The 18,243-nt window shown below is 51.0% G+C and overlaps 1 protein-coding gene across 1 annotated transcript; it reads right to left on the bottom strand.

Annotated features, from left to right (window-relative positions):
• Positions 1–7,779: 7,779 nt before the first annotated feature.
• On the bottom strand, positions 7,780–17,788 carry Rhou (ras homolog family member U). The gene is made up of 3 exons (XM_032887677.1): positions 17,393–17,788; positions 16,043–16,101; positions 7,780–10,392 (listed from the first exon to the last, which is right to left on the bottom strand). Exons 1-3 carry the CDS (start codon positions 17,661–17,663, stop codon positions 9,937–9,939), a joined length of 786 nt encoding a protein of 261 aa, XP_032743568.1. The 5' UTR covers positions 17,664–17,788; the 3' UTR covers positions 7,780–9,936.
• Positions 17,789–18,243: the final 455 nt, after the last annotated feature.

The raw sequence follows: 18,243 nt of genomic DNA, 5'->3' as shown, positions 1-18,243 counted from the left end.
ACCCAGGTCTGGTCTCTTATGCTCTCCCTACACTCTAAGCAACCCTGAGCTCTGCTAAACACAACAGCCCCTGAGAGGGAACTTGGACTAGAACTCCATATTGGACAGAACGTAGCCATTGACCCACGCTTGAACTTGGCAAAGATTTGCTGGTTCTCATCACTGGGCAGGAAGAATCAGAGGAAGACAGGGAAGGGATTCAAACTTTAATGGTCACCTCTATTCTCCAAGTGTCTATCAAATTTCCACCTTGGATGTTCGGGAAGAGAACATCTGTGCTGTAGATCATCTGTAAACCCAAGTGGGCCATTTGCCTTGCGAGGATAGAGTAAGGGCGCCCACCTGGCTCTTGCGTGATGAGAAATGCTGGAAGCATGTCGGCAGGAAAGAATTCCAAAGACGCTGCGCAGGCTCCCCAGACTCCGAGTGGCTCCAAATGTCCCCTTGCTTTCTGAAACCTGAGGGGTGGCGTGAGGCCTGCGGCTCAGCCGGAAGTGGAGGCCAGCGCTCAGACATCAGATTGACAGATTGGCTGACGTGGGCACTCATGGTCCCAGGGAAAACTGGCCTGGTCCTTGCAGGAGAGTAGCCACCACAATGAGTCTCGCTCACTGTGACTTGCGGAGCTTAGGGTGCTGTGGACGAGCTGATGTGTAACCTCCGTTCGTAGGATGCAAAGTGAGTTTCTAGTCTTAAATGATTGCATAGACTTAGATGAAATCCTAGCGCGGCTGCTATCCAGCCATTGTTGAACTTGGAAAGGTTACTCGGGTATCAGAAATAAAAACAAATTTGAATTTGCCTTGAGAATCAAATAATTACAGAAAGCATGGTTGAGCACACACGAAAAGCTGACACAGGATGGCTGCTATTGTCACCACGGATGAGTCTGGTCCTCAGGCCTGCCCCGCCCACCTCCTGCCAAGAGAAAGCAGCACCCGGTGCCAACACCACACTCTCCTCAGTGCTCCAGCCAGACTCTGGTCAGGCAAATGTGATGCCTGGCTGCTTCTGCCCAGTGTGACACTCTTCTGAATGGCCTCTGGAAGCACAGGCTTCTCTGCAGTTCGGTGGAGGCCATCTAGTGCACAGCATTTCCTGAGGTTGCTCTGCTAGCTCACTCCCTCTTGTCTACCTCCCCAGACACCACCCACCGTTGTAGAACTTAAACCTTGGGTACGTCTCTCCCATTGCACTGCTTCCTAGAGAGTAACGGGGCGAGGTCCTTAGTTTATACCAGCCTGAAACACGTTCACACAGACCAGAACCCAATACATTTTGGAAAACAGTAGAGAGTGATTGAGTTTGCTGCTCAACAAGAAAAGAGAGGCAGGAAGATAGAAGGACAGAGATAGACAGACAGACAGACAGACACACACACACACACACACACACACACACACACAGAGTAGGGAGGGGAAAGTAGGAAGTGGGGGACTACCCCAGTGTCTGCCACTCTTTCACCACCCCCTCCCCCAGCTCTCTGACTCACACGAGCCTGAAAGCCTCTAGCCAAAGCACTTCCCAGCCAACTCCAGCTGACTGGTTGCAGAATTAATCTGATCCACACAGGTTGCAGAATTAACCTCATCCACACAATGCCTGCTCTGGCTTCTGCTGTCCTGGTGTCTGTCAACTCTTAGCAAGCATGAGCTCTTTCTCCCCACGACCACTTTCTGGTTATGTGTTTTGTTTCACTTTCCCTGGTTGTCCAGCTTTGGGGGAACTCGTGACCTCTGGCCTATGTCCCTCTGACTTCCAACTGCTCTTACGTGTCTCTTACCAAAGGTACAACAATGAAAGATGTTCAGGTCGCAACTAAGCCTCTGTCTGGTGCCTAAAGAGGAGGAATTCAGCCTTTTTCTGGACAGCTGAACCCAAACCAATGTGTGATTAAACGACGTCATGCACGGCAAAACTTGCACACTTTAGTCTCAACGTCGATGGTCACGTACTACGTCCTGTATCTAGGTGACTGAATGCAGCCCCTGCTGCTGCAGCCGTCCCGTCCTCCCTATTTGCCCAGCTCTAACCACATTCTCACAGGTCACAAAACCTGCGGGGTGGGAGCATGGCCTCACAGCTGCCAGCAAAACCAGCTCCATCCTGCCCTGGGCACTTTGTCATGGTCGTCTCAGCTGCTGATGGTCCCCAGGGGAAGGAAGCTAGGCCTCCAGATGGAGCAAGCTGCCTGTTTGGGGCACTAAACGTCTACACAGAAGCAGCCTGGGACTAACCCTTCTCACAATGCTGGAAATGGGAAGACAGAGTCCAGTAAGAAGTCAGGCGTTAGTCACTGTTTGAGTCACATGACTGGTACCCATCAGGTACAAGAAGTGCCCTGGGGGTTCTCAGCCATATGTGGAGAAGTTCCAGAACACTCTTCATAGAAGGGGGTCAACAAGGAGCTGCCTATGGTGGCCACTTCATGAAGACAGAAAGGGAACGGCCAGCACTGAAGATAAAGGTCAGCAGTCAGGAACACTGGCTGCTCTTGCAGAGGACCTGGGTTCAGCTCCCAGCAGCCACAGAGTGGCTCAAACCGCCTGTAATTCCGGTTCCTATGCCCTCCTCTGGACTCCACAGGTACCGGGCATGCATGTGAGTGCATGTACATAAGTGTAGGCAAAAACAGTCATACATATAAAATAAATCTAAAGAGAAAGGGGAGGGCCTGTCCGTGAGCTGAGTTGTCTTCTCTGGAATCAGGACCCAAATGCTGAGTCAGTGGACTCCTGGCCCCTCCTGCCCCAGGGCTGCTGCCCAACCTTTCGGGGGCTTTAAGGCAACCCAGTCCTGATTCTTCCCTGCTTTTACTGCCTGCACAAGGTGCTAAGCCTAACACACACACTCTTTTCTTTTTTAATTTATTCATTTATTTATATGAATGCTCTATTTGCACATATACCTGCATGACAGAAGAGGGCATCACATCCCCTTACAGATGTGGTTGCTGGGACTCAGGACCAGTGCTCTTAACCACGGAGCCATCCCTCCAGCCTGCATAGACTTTTTATATCAGCAGAAGTTTCTTAGAATGGAAGATCGTGTCTGGGCATGGAAAGTTACAATGTAGCAGTTTCCCCTGCTGTGACACTCACCTTGTTCTTGTTCTTACAACATCTGGGATCAACTAAAATCGTCAGCTGGGCCCGCCTGTGAGGGTCTTGCTTGGGTCATTTGAAGTGGGATGATCCACCCTAAAACTAGGCCACGTCGTCTGGTGGCGGCCCACTTAAAAGGGCACGGAGAAGGCCGCCTTTGCTTTTTGGCCTGTTCGCCCTCACTCGGTGGCAATTCCCGTTGCTGAGATAGTCCTCTGCCGGTGTTAAAACTGACTCCTTTGGGGTTGCAATGTGAACTGGAGAGCAGCAGCTCATGAGGAATCCTCTGGGACTGCAGAGACAGTGGACCGAACAGCAATCAGACCAACTGCCGAAGGGTTGGCCTTTCTGTTGGGAGGCAGCCCAACTTGGCTGGACAGAAAACAAACAACCTAACAAAATGACCGGAGGCTGGTCACTTAAAAAAAAATAAAGAAGAGGTTCATTTTGATAACAGCTAGGGGTGGAGTGGGGGCTGGGGATGGGGGCTGGAGCTGGGGGTGGGGTGGGGCTGGTAACTCGTGAAAGAAAGAGGTTCATTTCACTAACAGCTCCAGGGGTCTCGGCATTGTTAGCCACTGCTTGGCTTGAAAGAGGGCGTCCTGCCTACTTTACTGAACGATGATGACAGAGAGCAGCAGCTTGTGCAAAAGAGATTTGCATAGCAAGGCAGGGCAGCCAGAAGGATGTGAGGAGGGGCCCAGGCTTGTTCTTTATGTCAACCCACTAACCGAGGTCAGGAGATTAATAATCTCCGTCTTCAGTCTCTGTCTCTCTCTGTGTCTCTGTGCCTCTCTGTGTCTCTGTGCCTCTCTGTGTCTCTGTGTCTCTCCATGTCTCTGTCTCTCTCAGTGTCTCTGTGCCTCTCTGTGTCTCTGTATCTCTCCATGACTCTGTCTTTCTCTGTGTCTGTCTCTCTGTGTCTCTGTCTCTCTCTGTGTCTGTCTCTCTGCCTCTGTCTGTCTGTCTGTCTGTCTCTCTCTCTCTCTCTCTCTCTCTCACACACACACACACACACAAACACCACACGAATGCACACACACGCACACACACATGCTTAGTACTAGCCTTTACTACTTTTCAGTTTTTCTTTGTGATTGCCAGGTAGGGGTGGTGTAGTGTACAATTTCCCCTCACACATAATTCGTGGGAAGAAACCCAGAGAGTGAGAAGCCAGCACCAGGGGCTGCCCAAGTGCTTCTGATCAGTACACGCATCCCTCGGACCCTCTATGGAGTTACATGGACAGAGAGGTCTGTGGGGGTGGGGGTGGGGGCAAAAGAGAGGCTCCCAAGTGTCTACCTCTGAAGCTAGATCCTGTGGCCAGACAGGTCTTATGGCCAAAGGGGACATGAGGCATATGGAATAGAAGCTGCTGTCAACCGACCACTGGGTGATAAGCACCCAGAACTACCTCCAGTGGACCCAGGGCCTTAATGAGAAGAGTCCTGGGTGGCACAGAGTGCAGTAGAAATGTCAGTGTTGTGTGGTTTCACATAAAAACGGTATAGATGGTGGTGTGGTTTGAATAGGTTTGGCCCCCATAGACTCATGTGTTTGAATGCTTGGTCCATAGGGAGTGGCACTGTTAGGAGGCATGGCCTTGTTGGAGTGGGTGTGGCCTTGTCAGTGGGTGTGGCCTTGTCAGAGGAAGTGTGTCACTGTGGGGGCGGGCTGAGGCTTCAGATGCTCGAGCTATGCCCCATGTGCCTCACAGTCTCCTGCTGCCTGTGGATCAAGATGTAGAACTCTCAGCTCCTCCAGCTCCATGTCGCCTGCATGCTGCCACGCTTCTCCCCATGAGGATTATGGACTAAACCTCTGAAACTGTAAGCCAGCCCCAGTGAAATGTTTCCCTTTATAGGAGTTGCTGTGCTCATGGTGTCTGTTCACAGCAATAGAAACCCTAACTGGGACAGCTGGCTATCACCGGCTTCAAAGGTGCAGAAGGTGAGCCATGGGATGCAGGCGACTCCAGAACCTTAAGGAAGAAACAGGTGCCATCAGGAGCAGGCAGGCGCACAGAGACACTTAACACAATGCTCAGACTTTATTAAAGAGGTAATTGGGAATTAAAAAGTGTAGCCTGTTTTCACTTTAAAAAAGCAAACCTTGGGGGGTTGGGGATTTGGCTCAGTGGTAGAGCGCTTGCCTAGCAAGCGCAAGGCCCTGGGTTCGGTCCCCAGCTCCGAAAAAAAAAAAGCAAACCTTGGGCTGGAGAGATGGCTCAGCGGTTAAGAGCACTGACTGCTCTTCCAGAGGTCCTGAGTTCAAATCCCAGCAACCACATGGCCACTCACAACCATCTATAATGAGATCTGATGCCTTCTTCTGGTGTATCTGAAGACAGCTACAATATATTAATATGTAATAAATAAATCTTTTTTTTAAAAAAAAGCAAACCTTAAAGTGTAAACCCAGGAAGATGAAATCTGCCCCAGTTTATGGTCTACTGCTGTGATAAGACCATGAGGCAACTGGGGGAGGAGACGGTTTATTCGGCTTGTTTCTGGGTCCCACATAATCCATCACCCAGGGAAGTCAGGGCAGGAACTGGAGGCAGGAACCCTAGAAAGTGCTCTCCAGGTGCTTCTCATTGTCCGACCTTTCCCAAGCCATAAATCTTGGGAAGCCACCCTGACATCTACCCCAGGGATGGACATCAATGTGTTCCAGAAGGCAAGTAAGGGATTCAGGCCCCTCTGGGCTGCAGTCTACCATTCTGAGGTTAACACAGAAGACCATAGAGCTAGCCTACCATTGGCTCTCTGGCCTCAAGTGGTATGGGAGGTGGTTTGACGGCTCTCTGCCCAGCCTTCCCAACAACCATCATGGTGGGATGTCCGGCTGGTTCTTGCAAAAGCTGCGGCCTACTGGTTGCCACACGGTAAGCAATGAGTTACCTGCTACCAGATAACTACGACAGTTAATATATTTTTAAAAGATTTTACTTTTAATTAGATGCACGCATGTGCATCTGAGTATAATATGCACACATAAGTGCAGGTGCTTGCAGGGCCGGAAGAGTGTGTCAGAGCCCCTGCAGCTGGAGACACAGGTGTGTAAGCCGTCTGACATGGGTGCTGGGAACCTGGTTGTCAACTTGACTATATCTGGAATGAACTACAATCCAGAACTGGAAGGCTCACCTTTGATCCTGATCTTGAGGCTGGGAGATACACGTTTCTGACCTGGATCTTGGCCTGGAAATCTTGAGGCAAAGTGGCTATGAATCCCAGGAGTCTAAGGCAAGGAGCTCTCTGAGTTCAAGGTCACATGGGACAAAGCAAGTCCCAGATCTGGGCCTGGTGGTGCACACCTTTAATCTGGGCCACACCTTCTGCTGGAGACTTACGTAAGGACACTGGAAGAAGGAAGCGTCTCTCTTTTTCGCCTGCCTGCCTTGTGGGACTGAGCCACTGCTAGATCCTGGGACTTCCATTCACAGCTGCTGCTGACCGTTGCTGGGGAGTTGGACTACAGACTATAAGTCATCAACCAATTCCCTTACTCTACAGACACTACCCATGAGTTCTGTGACTCTGAAGAGCCCCGACTAATACAAAGCCCAACTCAGGACCTGCAGAAAAGCAACTTGTTCTTAACCACTGAGCCATCTTTCTAGCCCAATGACATTTAATCTTAGACTTCCCCCCTTGGTTGTGTTGAGAAGTGCCAAAATTAGTGAATGACACTTTCTGTGTTTCCAGGGATTATTTAAGGGAAAGACCCACCCTGAATATGGGCCTCACTGGTCCATGGGGGTGGGGGAGGGGCTGGATGGAAAGAAAGGAAGTAAGGTGGCTGTCGACACATACGTTCTCACTCGGCTTTTCTGGCCACCACTAGGTGAGTGGCTGTTGCTCCAGGGTTCTCCACCTCAACAGACCTCACATCAGGCCCAGGCCCAGGGTCAGTTGTGACCTCCGAAGCTGTGATCCGAGAGATATCCTTTGAGTTGTTTATTTTATGCTGGGTATCATGCCCCAAGCAGGATGACATCTATCCACTCAGAATGGTTGCTCTCTAAAGTCACACCCCTAGAGCTACACGCTCATTAAGATAGACTAACTTGCAGAATCAAAAAGCACACAGTGTTCTTGGCACCCTGGGTCACAGGCACCTAGGGCTTCAGTTGCACTGCTACAGGGTAATGGGGTCTTAGCTTCTGCTTCCCTTCCTTGGTGCCTTATAGATTGATGCCCACCACTTCTTCCCCAAGGACTCATCTGAAGAAAGAGAAGCCAAGTGTTCACAGCCTGAAGCTCTCAGGCCCTCAGGTCTCCCTCAACACTGTACACCTCTGGAGTCTGGACTCTGTAACCTGGCCTTCCCAAAATATGCAGAGGGGAGCCGGGCGTGGTGGCAAACCTTTAATTCAAGCACTCGGGAAGCAGATGCAAACTCGGATCTCTGTGAGTTCAAGGCCAGCCTGCTACAAGTCAAGTTCCAAGACAGCCAGGGAAGTTATACAGAGAAATCGTGTCTCGAAAACAAAAAACAAAACAAACAAAATGCAGAGGGTCGCCACCATCCCACCGAGTCCAGAGCCCACAAGGCCGTGTTGAGTAAATGGAATACTAGATGCTATCCCTGAACACAGGAAGCTTCCTAACCTGCCCAGGCCAATGCATACCTTAGCTTCCATTCTTTCAGTGGAATACACAAGAGCAGCTCTGTCCACAGGTCAGAATTTATTTCATAGCATCTCATTTATAGCATTTTTCAAGTACAAGATCCTGTCCGACATCTTTGACACGGGAAAGAGAAGAGCACACGTTGGTAAGGCACCTGCAGAGGAGCAAAGCCCCCCCTTTTGGCTTGAGACTTCTGGGTAGCTGCTCGCACGTCTGTCGAGCAGAAAACAAAGTCATCAAAAGTTTGCTCGCGCCCAGGCTTGAGGTGACGATTTTGGAGCCTGCTACGGTGTGGCTTTTCAGGTGAGTCGGCCTACACCGAGTCAAGGCTGAAGAGGCGCCTCTCCACACAGCTCACAGAATCCTCCCAGACACCAGGCTGAGCCTCCAGCCGCTTTTCAGCTTTGAAGAGAACCAACTTTAATCCCACCCAGGCACATGCTTTTAGATTTCTCAGCCCAAACCTCTATTTTCAAAACGTAAAAATGCAGGAAAACCTCAAGTACAATCAGACCTTACTTATGACTCCACAGGATGGAGGAATATTGAAAACTTGCCAGTCAGTGTCAACCCACCACATTTGTGGCATAAACAGTCCAGGGGTATGCATCCCAGAATAGTGTCCAGAACTCGATCACACAGCGTCCTTTTTACGCCACTTCCCAGAGGCAGGAAGGTCCAACAGTCCTGGCCCAAGACTTCAAGTTTGTGTCCTCAAATGCTCATCTCCTTGGTCTCGACTACATTGGCTTTTTTATTATAACATTTAAAATTAAATAACTCACTCTTCCCCACCCACCCTCTGTACACAGGGCAGGCAAAAGCCCCACTTGTAGGCTGGCTCTCCAGACAGCCAAGCACAATAGGATAAGCTCAGTCACCAGGTCAGTTACAAGCATTTTCATGAGTGAAACAATGTTGCCACTCGGGCCAGAAGGAAACACATCAGGAGAACATGGCTAATATTGCTGGCTAACAGTTCATGTACTCTAGTGGTTCCGCCATTAGCCTTTTAATTATGTAAGAAAGTCTTCAGTCCTATTTACCAGCAGGAAGAAGTCTTTGACCTGAAGTACGGCCTGCTCTTTTACTTTTTTTTCCTATAGAAAAACATATGGTTGATTTTTCTTTTAAATAGTAAGAAAAAATTCACAGACAGAAAAATTTTGTTACCAGGTGGCCATAAAGAGGTTTCTTGCCCACAGTGAACTGATAGCTGTGACTCACTGGTTCCTATGGCGTCTTGGAAGTACCTCCAACCCTGTGAAAGTGCGTTCCTGACACAGGGCTGTCTCAGAACAGTCAGAAGACCCTCGCCTTACAGGACAAGTGCCACAAGCATGACCCCCAGCGAGAAGCCGCTGGGTAAGGCCTTGCATATACCTGCCCCCCTAATATAGTGCCTCCCTAGTCACAGGACCCTGAAGGCACTGGGGTTCAAAGTGTGTACATCCCACATGTTAAGATGACCTGAAGTCCTGAAAGCTAAGAGCACTCTCTGATCTCAGCACGAGTCGCTCCCTGAAGAAAATGTCAGATGTGCACCCAGCCCTTGCCCCCCAAGAGGCATTTCCACCATTTTCACAGCAACAAAACTGGTCACGTGATTTAAAAAAAAAAAAACAAAACGGAACAAGCAAGTGCACTGTTCTGTCAACACAATGCCAGTAGGCTGTGGGATGTTTTGGTTGTTTTAAAATCCTAAGTGAATCTGAGTAAACAGAAGGGATGGGCACGAGGTTTTGTAAGCAGAAGCCCCTCGCTGTTTTCAAATGTTTGCTCTTACGAAACTGGGGATGGTTGGTTTGTGTGGTTTCAAAGCTCACACCCACTCTCACCAAGTCTGATGCGCACGCATCCCGCACTGAGCACCCAGTAGCCCTTAATCAGGAGAAGGCCCCATTCTCCTTTGTCCTGAACAACGCAACAGGACTTCATGCTGACACCCCAGCTTTGCAGAGCCCTTTTCATATGAAATATAAGGTAATCCAGAGCTCTAAGTTCTCAGACTTACGAGGGAAAAAAAATCTTAACTTTCAAAAATTTTTTTAAACGTATTTTGCATATGAATCTCAACCTGGGCTCACACACACAGGAAGTTGAGGGCGGAAGAGGATGCTTGGAGGGCTCATCCTATGACCACAGCCACATCGTAAAGAGCTGTTGCAGCTTAAACACCAGCCGTTTGAGAAGAGTCAGGCCAGGCAGCAATATTTCCTCCACCAAGACTTGGACAGGTCCCGCACCTTATCCGGGGTCCTGCTTTTAGACTTCTTTGGCTGTTGCTGGAAGTCTGAGTGCTGGATACCAGCAACAATGGCAGCGTCGAAAACCTCCTTGAGGTTTTTCTGAGTCAAGGCTGAGCATTCAATGTAGGAGACGGCTTTGACTTCCTCGGCGCACAGCTTCGCCGCCTCTTCCGGCACCGGCTTCTCTTTGCACTTGTCCAGTTCGATGAGCACTTTGACATCTTCCCTGAGGTCCGACTGTGTCCCGACCAGGATGATGGGGGCCTTAGGGCAGTGACGTCGGATCTCCGGAACCCACTTCTCGCCCACGTTCTGGAAGGATGTGGGGCTTACCACGCTGAAACACAGCAGGAAGATGTCCGTGTTGGTGTAGCAGAGGGGCCTCAGCTTGTCAAACTCATCCTGAAACCAAGCACAAAGCCTTTGTTAGCTCTTGCCACCTTAGGAAGCAACCTCAGGGCCGGGATACTCACAGAAAACCTACTTCTATAAAGAGGGGCCAGTGTCTCGGGCCTGCCCTGGGACACAGGTGCAGCCTTAACACTCCAAATACGCTCTTGGTGACCATGACTACCACGTCATATGCTATAGAAAGGCACTTAAAGCAGATGAGCTCTGGCCCACAGTGACCCCAACTCTCTCTTTTAAATCCTGGAACTTGACTATTCTGAAAGTCAGTATTCATCCACACTGATGCCCGAGACTTGACCTCTTAAACTCTGTTCTATTAACAGAACTCCCTTCTGAGGTCCAGCCCTACTCTGCCTGACCACAACGCACAGTTGTGGTCACAACTTCACAAGGATGCAGATTCATCCCCCAGCCCCAGCACACAGTACTGACGCATGTTCCTCAGAAACATGAAAGACTTCAAAGTGAGAACAGGGATCTATGTAGACCACTACCAGGGGCAGTTTAAAGACACCCTCCCTCACTGTCACCCAGACAACGGTTAATCCATTCTTGTTCTGGTTGTATCTTATCTTTCTTCCCTTCCTCTTACTTTTCTTCCTTCCTTCAGCTAAGCTTCCACACCATGTTTCAGACAGACAACATAACTGCAGGGTATGCACAACCATCCCGTGGTACAGAGACCTGGAGCAGGTAAGTGAGGATGGATGTCCTACAGTCTATCAACAGACTCCCCAAACACCACACACTCCAGGCACAAGCCAGCATCCCTTTCAACATCTCCTCCTGTCAAGCGTCTTATAAATCCTGGAGGCACCATTTCCAGCTCAGTCTCCTCCCAGAAAAACTGTCCCATCCGCTCACCCTTATCTGAAATGCGTCTGTGCGCACTGAAATCCTCCAGCCTCCAACATCGATGACTTCCCAAGACAGGAAAACGTTAAACGTGTTCAATGTTTTCCATTACTCAGTTGGCAGACACTGATTACCTACAGTCCCATTTACAGGCACAGCATTCTTTAACTGCGACGATCTTAGTCGGGGTCTCTACTGCTCTGATAAACACCAGGACCAAGAACAATACAGGGAGGAAAGGGTTTATTTGATTTTCCATCGTATGGCCAGTCATCCAGGGAAGTCCAGGCAGGAAATGGCGGCAGAAACTCAGGCAGGGCCCTCGGCAGAGTGATGTTTACTGGCTTGCTTATATCTTGTTTTCTTATATCAGCCAGGACCGTCAGCCCAAGTGTGGAACCTCCCACAGGGAACTGGGCCCTTCCACATCAATCACTCATAAGGAAATGAACCGCAGGCCGATCTGTCATTTGTTAGTTATGTTTCTATGGCTGTAACAAAACATGATGGCCAGAGCAACTACTTAAAAATAAAAAGCGTTTAATTGGCCTTGGTTTCAGAGGACTAGCTAGAGTCCATGATGTCAGAGCAAAGGCACAGAGGCAGGAGCAGCTGAGAGCTCACATCTTGATCCACAAGCAGAAGAGAAGGCACACTAAAAATGACACCAGTCTTTTGAAACCTCCAAGTGGCTCCCATGACACCTATCCTCTAGCAAGGCACACCTTCCAATCCTTCCCAATGAGGACCACCAATGGGGACCAAGTATTCAAACGGACGCGCCAATGGTGGGCCATCCTCACTCAAAGCGCTGAGGGGCATTTTCTCAATTGAAGTTTCCTTGTTCCAAATGACTGCAGTCTGTATCAAGTTGACACAAAACCCAGCCAGCACAGGCGGCTTTCTTGGCTTAAAGACACCAACTGTCAGTCTAATTTGCTAATGAGCCCTTCTCTGTCCCAGGGTCTGCTTCCACTGTGGGTCAATAACCCACTGGCCACATGAGTTGAGAGTTACAGAGCTCAAGGGAGAGAACCCAGCAGCTCTGGGAGTCTCTGCCCCTGATAAGGTCCTAGTATGTGAAAGCTGAGAAAGAATGATTCGGGTTCTTACTGCCAACTCTAAAGGACAAATGTAGAAACTTAACCGGGCAATTGGGTTAGCTTGGGGACTGTCCCTCCTTTACTGGGCCTTGAGCAAGGAACATAAAACTGACCAGGCTCTGGCCATGCTGGGGATGGGACATGTAGAAAGAAAGTAGTCGGGCTGGAGAGATGGCTCAGTGGTTAAGAGCACTGACTACTCTTCCAGAGGTCCTGAGTTCAAATCCCAGCAACCACATGGTGGCTCACAACCATCTGTAATGAGATCTGATGCCCTCTTCTGATGTGTCTGAAGACAGCTACAGTGTACTTATATATAATAAATAAATCTTTAAAAAAAGAGAGGAAGGAAGGAAGGAAGGAAGGAAGGAAGAAAAAGAAAGAAAGAAAGAAAGAAAGAAAGGAAAGAAAGAAAGAAGTCACTTCGGCCACATCCGGAGCCCACAGTGGCCTGGTGACTGGATCCGGTTAAGGAGCCAGACGGGTGAGGCAGGGATAGACCCCGGTGCAGGGCACTGGGGTGCAGTGATGCAGCCAGAATATACTTTCTTTTTTTTTTTTTTTTTCTTTTTTTTCTTTTTTTTTCGGAGCTGGGGACTGAACCCCGGGCCTTGCGCTTGCTAGGCAAGCGCTCTACCACTGAGCTAAATCCCCAACCCCCAGAATATACTTTCAAGGAAGGAGTCCCAAAGCCAAGTCAACAACATATGTTGACAACTGCCAAGCCTCCAGTGTGAACTCCAGAGAGACTGTTAAGGCCAGGACAGACACACAGAGAGATAGGATGGCAAGTTCCTTCTAGTAAAGGTTGTGCCCGGTTTCCCCCCCTCTTTTAGCATGAAGATTTTTTTTTTCAAGTACATCATGGCTCCGCATGAGATGAAGTTTTGGCTCCTGGTGGGGAATGAAGCCAGCCACCCTTCCTTCAGCAGCACCACCTGCCCCCCAGGCCAGCTACAGTTCCTGCAGGCCTGCTGTCCACCTCTGCTCTGTGTACACGAGACCATGAGTCCAAAGTTAAACGCTCACCACCCTGATGGGGAAACGCAAAGGCAGGAGAAGTGAATCTGGGTATATTTGTCCCAGCAGAGCTACGCTGGGGTTCTGGCTCCCATAACAGCTAGGGAGGCTCACCCATGCTCACACCCTGTGGCCCGGCTAACCTGTACTCCCATTCCTTCTACCAGCCACAGGAGGAACAGTTCCTTTGTTGACATGAAGTTGTCATGTCAGCTCCCTCACCGGTGGTCTGCAGAGCAAGGGCAGCAAGGTTAGAACAGCTCAGGTCCCCTCTGCTCCGGTTAAAACAAGCACTTACTTGCTTGTCCTGCCTGCACCTCGCCCCAGGCGCTGGCGACTGGACAGCAGTCTTTGAAGTTGCTTTGCTACAGATCTCTAGATGAACCCCGCTGGTTACTCAGCGGTGTGTTCCCTGCCAGCTAGTCTTCAAGCTGGAGGCACGGCACCCTCGGAGAAAGCCCCCACCGCCCAGGAGACCAACTTCCAAACAAGAACACCAGCTTGGCGCCAAGCCTTTCCTCCATTATAACTGCCTTTATGAAACTATCGACTGTTAGCTTCCTAGACATTTTAAAATCTATTTTCCCATGTATACTGTATTTACTCTATCCCTCTTCCCTCGAGCCCCACCTTTATCCCCCCGGCTTCACACACTGCCCCCTCTTTTCCTTTAATTATTACTGCTGCACATCCATAGATTCGAGAAATATGAAAATGCAACCTACTGATACATTTGATATTTCTTTTAGACAGGATCTCACTGTAGAGTAAGGCCCAGGCTAGCCTTCAACTCACCATAGCCCAGGCAGACCTGACGCTTGTGTCCCAGTGTCCCAAACGCTGCCATCACAGGCCCAAGCCACTACTCTCAGCTTATTCCCTGGCTTTTTTGGAGACGGTATGACTTCCTTTTAGAAATGCTGAGTTGGTTTTCCGACGTACCCGTCCCCTCTCAAAAGCCCATAGCCAAGGCTTTTCTCTGCACTGCGTTGTCTTCCTTGAGCTCAGAGCTAGTCTACTGACCCCAGGTCTGCAGCAGGCAAGCCCACAGCTGTCCACGGGCTGATGGCTCACACCGTCTGGTTCAGGAACTAAACCACATGGAACCCCGAGGTGTGTCCGACTGCAACTCAGGACTCATCTTCCAAGGAAAGTCCGCCTCCCTCAGAAGCCGAGGTGGCAGGTGGAGACCTCTGAGGAGTGGCACAGTGATTCCTGAGCCAACATCCTAGCAGCTCCTCTCTGGGGTCCTCAGGGGGCCTATAGCAACTACATACTTCTGACTGTGCCCTACGGATGGAGAAGCCCAGCCTCCCTCCTCCATCTGTATAAAACAGTCCCAAGGACGTTATGCAGAAAGAGAAAGACCCAAGACCATCTCTTTGATGTGTTCCTTGGCTGGCCCGTTTTTAAGAGACATAAGCTCGGCTGGTCTCAAATGCCCCATAGAGTCAACGACTTTGAACTTCTGATTCTCCTGTCTCCCAAGTGCGGAGGTGACAGTGTGCACCACCATGCCTGGCATGTCTGCTTTTGAGATTTCATCTTATGCCTAGACTGTCCTTGAACTCGCCACACGGGCCAGGCTGCCTTTGAACTGGCGGCTAGTCTCCTGCTGCAGCTTCCTGAGAGCTGGATTCCCAAGCACGAACAACTATGCCTGTGTTTGGATGTTTCCTTCCCACGCAGTGACATATTGGTGGTGTTTGGCTTCTCCCACTCAAAGCATAGGTGCCGAACAGCCTTTCCAGTGGGACGTCAATTCCATCACTGCATTTATCACGAGACTGACAGTCCATTAAGACAGCCCCGTCTTCTGTCTCCTTGAGGTCTCACGAATAAGCCAGTCGTGAGTCCCAAGTTTGCTATATTACAGTAATGAGTTCCCTAAAGGTCCTGGGTTGGATGAGATCTGGCAACACAGGAAGGCCAGCTTCTTCATCTGCATGGACAGTCGGCAAAGTAAAGGGATTGCTTATCCCCTCCGCATCCTGTCAGCTCTAGACATCGGGAGAGACGAGTTCACTGTCCCCTGGGTACCTAAATACTTAGGACCTCAATGGCTAGAACAGCTTCTAGGGCAGCTTCAACCAGGCCCAAAACCCTTCTGGAGGGCACTGAGGGGATCCTATCCCTATGCCTCCTGCCTGGCTTCCTATCCCAGTATTTTACCCTCTAGACAAGAATGACCAAACAGAGTAGCCCACTGCTCTGAGAACTGGGGAAGACAGATGTTAACATAAGCTACTGTTTTTCTTTGAACAAACATTTAAGTTTCAGGTTCATTAGCCTTGAATCCATGGATTATAAGATATGAGGGGCTTCCTCTAAGAAACGGTTACAAACCACTCCTGTGGTTTTTCTTTTTTAGCTTAAGCGAGACCGTGAGAGCTTCCCGAAAGTTCTATTAAGATAAGGGGCAGTTCCTCCTCAGCCTTCCCAGAACAGGCAGACCCTGTTTCACTGGCCCAGAGGTGTCCCTCTCAGCCTCCTCTCCTCCTCCCACTGCCCTCAAAGGAGCTGAAGCAGGGGTGGGCCTGCCTCACCGGGTTTCACAATGACCCAGTTACTAAGGGAATCATTTGGAAACTGCAAAGGTTGTTTGGAAACCTTTAAAAGGCTGTTTCCTTTCCCAGTGCCGAGCTGTGTAACTTGATACCGACCTGTCCTGCAGTGTCACAGAGCTGGAGTCTCACAGGCCGCCCATCTACGGACACCACAGCTTGAGGGAAAGAAAAAAAAAAAAGAACAAGGTGAATATCAGGACGTCTTTTACCCTCTCAGAAGATTGACAGTTCCTGCTCTGGGTTCTCTTAGTGAACTAAGGACTTGGCTAAGCCCAGAAACCCATGGAAGTGTACAAATGACCCAAGGTGGGGGCTCCCTCCACCACAGAGCATGAGGCAGAAAAGCCCTGACCCCTGGAAGGTGCCCCGGAAGGTTAGTGTTTTCCTTTCAAGCCTGGAAGATTAATTTTCCTGTCACCCTTGTTTCAAAGGACCTAGAAACAACACAAGGTGGGGGGGGAGTGGGATTAGGTGGGAATCAACTCTGCACTTTTAAATCAGTGGAAAACCTCCTAGATAATTCTGTTTTCTCTTGGGAAGAAGTCTCCTGGCTTCAGGTTTTATCATACAACTCCAGCAGTTTTGAGAACTTGTGCAAACACGGGTGGCCTATCACCGGGTACTGTTCTCTGTCGCGTCAAAGAGAGGATTAAAGAGAAGAGCTGGCAGAGAGAAGCCACACAGGTTTTTCACCAGGGTCCAGAGATGGGGTGAGAGCAAGGACTGACATCCAGTAAAGACATGGAGGTTTCAGCTTAAATTAGTCAATTTGTCCCCTTCTGATAGCCTTTCTAGTTGTTTATAAATGTTTATGCTAGTGGGCAGTGGAGAGGTACCATGCACTTCTGTTTTATCCATAGGGTCTCTGAAAGAGGAAATCAGAGACTGGCCACGGAAACTGGAGGTCAGAGGTAAATGTTTCAGGGGGAAGATTTTTCATGCTAGCCTATGTGATTTTTTTTTTTAACTTTTTCTAAGATCCTAAAAGGACTTTTTAAAAATCAAGATAAATGATTGCCTCACTTTTGTTATCTTTGTATGATACGCGAGCCCACCCACCCTTGAGAACTTGCTGAATCTAAACGACAAGCTTGGAAGGACTGGCCCAACCGTCAGAAACCGAGACAGCGCAGGCGGGGCGCAGGCCAGGCAGGCGCTGGGCTCAGAAGAAAGGAACGTTCTCGCAAGCCTCAGCCCTCCCCGGTGCGCCTGGCCGGCTCACACACGGAGCAATCCCGGTTGCTCCAGGCGGAGATCGGCTGGAACTGAGTCGCCCCGGAGGGCGCAGGTGGGAAGGACTCCTGAGCTGCAGCTCGCTCCCGAGTCACCGAGCCGGCTCGGTCGGACGCCCTGCCGCCGCCCCGCCGAGCTGCTGTCCCGACACCCGCGCCGCCCCGCGCCACCCCGCGCCTCCCAGCCCGAGACCGCGCCCCGCCTGGCGCTCACCCGAGAAGTTGTCGAAGGCCGTGGGGATGTACTCGGTGGGGTAGCCGTTGGTGGTATAGCTGACCACCAGGCTGGTCTTGCCCACCGCGCCGTCGCCGACCAGCACGCACTTGACGCCGCGTCCCTCGGCGCCGCCCGCGCGCCCCCGACCCCCGGACACCCCGGGCCCGCGCGCCCCGCGCCCCCCGCGCTCCCGGCGAGGCGGTACGGGCGGCGCCGCCGGCGGCTCGCAGCGGGAGGGCAGCGCCGGCCGGCCTTGCTGCGGGGCCATCGCGGGCGGCGACCGCGAGACCAGCTGCCACCGGCGGACAAAGGCGGCGCACGGTCCGCACTCGGCTGGGCGACTGTGCCCGCGCGGCCGCGATGTGGCCGAGCCTGCTCCGCCAGGCTTCCCTGCGACACCGGCGGGCGGGGAAAGAGGCGGGTCCGGCGTCGCCTTCTTCTATCCGAGACCACAGCGCCCCCGTCTGCGCGCCGCGCTGATGAACTAAGCCGGCGCCTTCAAACGGTGCGGCTGGCCAAGCTGGCTCCACCACACCAACCCACGCGGACCCCGTGCTACCCGGGTCCCTGCTGGGCTTCTCATCTCTCCCACCACCACCACCCCCGCCTCCTTCCCAAGCTTCCTTTTCTCCCTTGCTCTCCAGTACCTCAGCCCTGCCCCCTCCTCCCCATCCTTCTGTTCCCCTTTCACTCCCCGTTCTCTCTCTTCCCTCTGCTCCTTCTCCCTCCTCAGGTCGCCCTCTATTCTTTCTTCTCCACAACCTCCGTCTTTCCGCGATCTCTCTCTCCACGATCACCGTGCTCCTTCCTCTCTCCCTGTTCCCCCAGGTGCCCTTGCTCCTCCACAC

This window comes from Rattus rattus, chromosome 17, assembly GCF_011064425.1.
Source record: "Rattus rattus isolate New Zealand chromosome 17, Rrattus_CSIRO_v1, whole genome shotgun sequence".
NCBI classification, from domain to species: Eukaryota; Metazoa; Chordata; class Mammalia; order Rodentia; family Muridae; genus Rattus; species Rattus rattus.
The sequence above is the reverse complement of the archived record's forward strand: the minus strand, read 5'-3'. Positions and strand labels throughout refer to the sequence as shown.

What these genes read in the sequence shown, in the direction of transcription:
- Rhou (XM_032887677.1), bottom strand. Translation starts at nt 17,663, where the DNA reads ATGGCCCCGCAGCAAGGCCGGCCGGCGCTGCCCTCCCGCTGCGAGCCG. An exon ending in GGCCTTCGACAACTTCTCGG is followed by an intron (nt 16,102 to 17,392) that starts GTGAGCGCCAGG and finishes CTTTCCCTCAAG; the next exon opens with CTGTGGTGTCCGTAGATGGG. An exon ending in TCTGTGACACTGCAGGACAG is followed by an intron (nt 10,393 to 16,042) that starts GTCGGTATCAAG and finishes GCTTGGTTTCAG; the next exon opens with GATGAGTTTGACAAGCTGAG.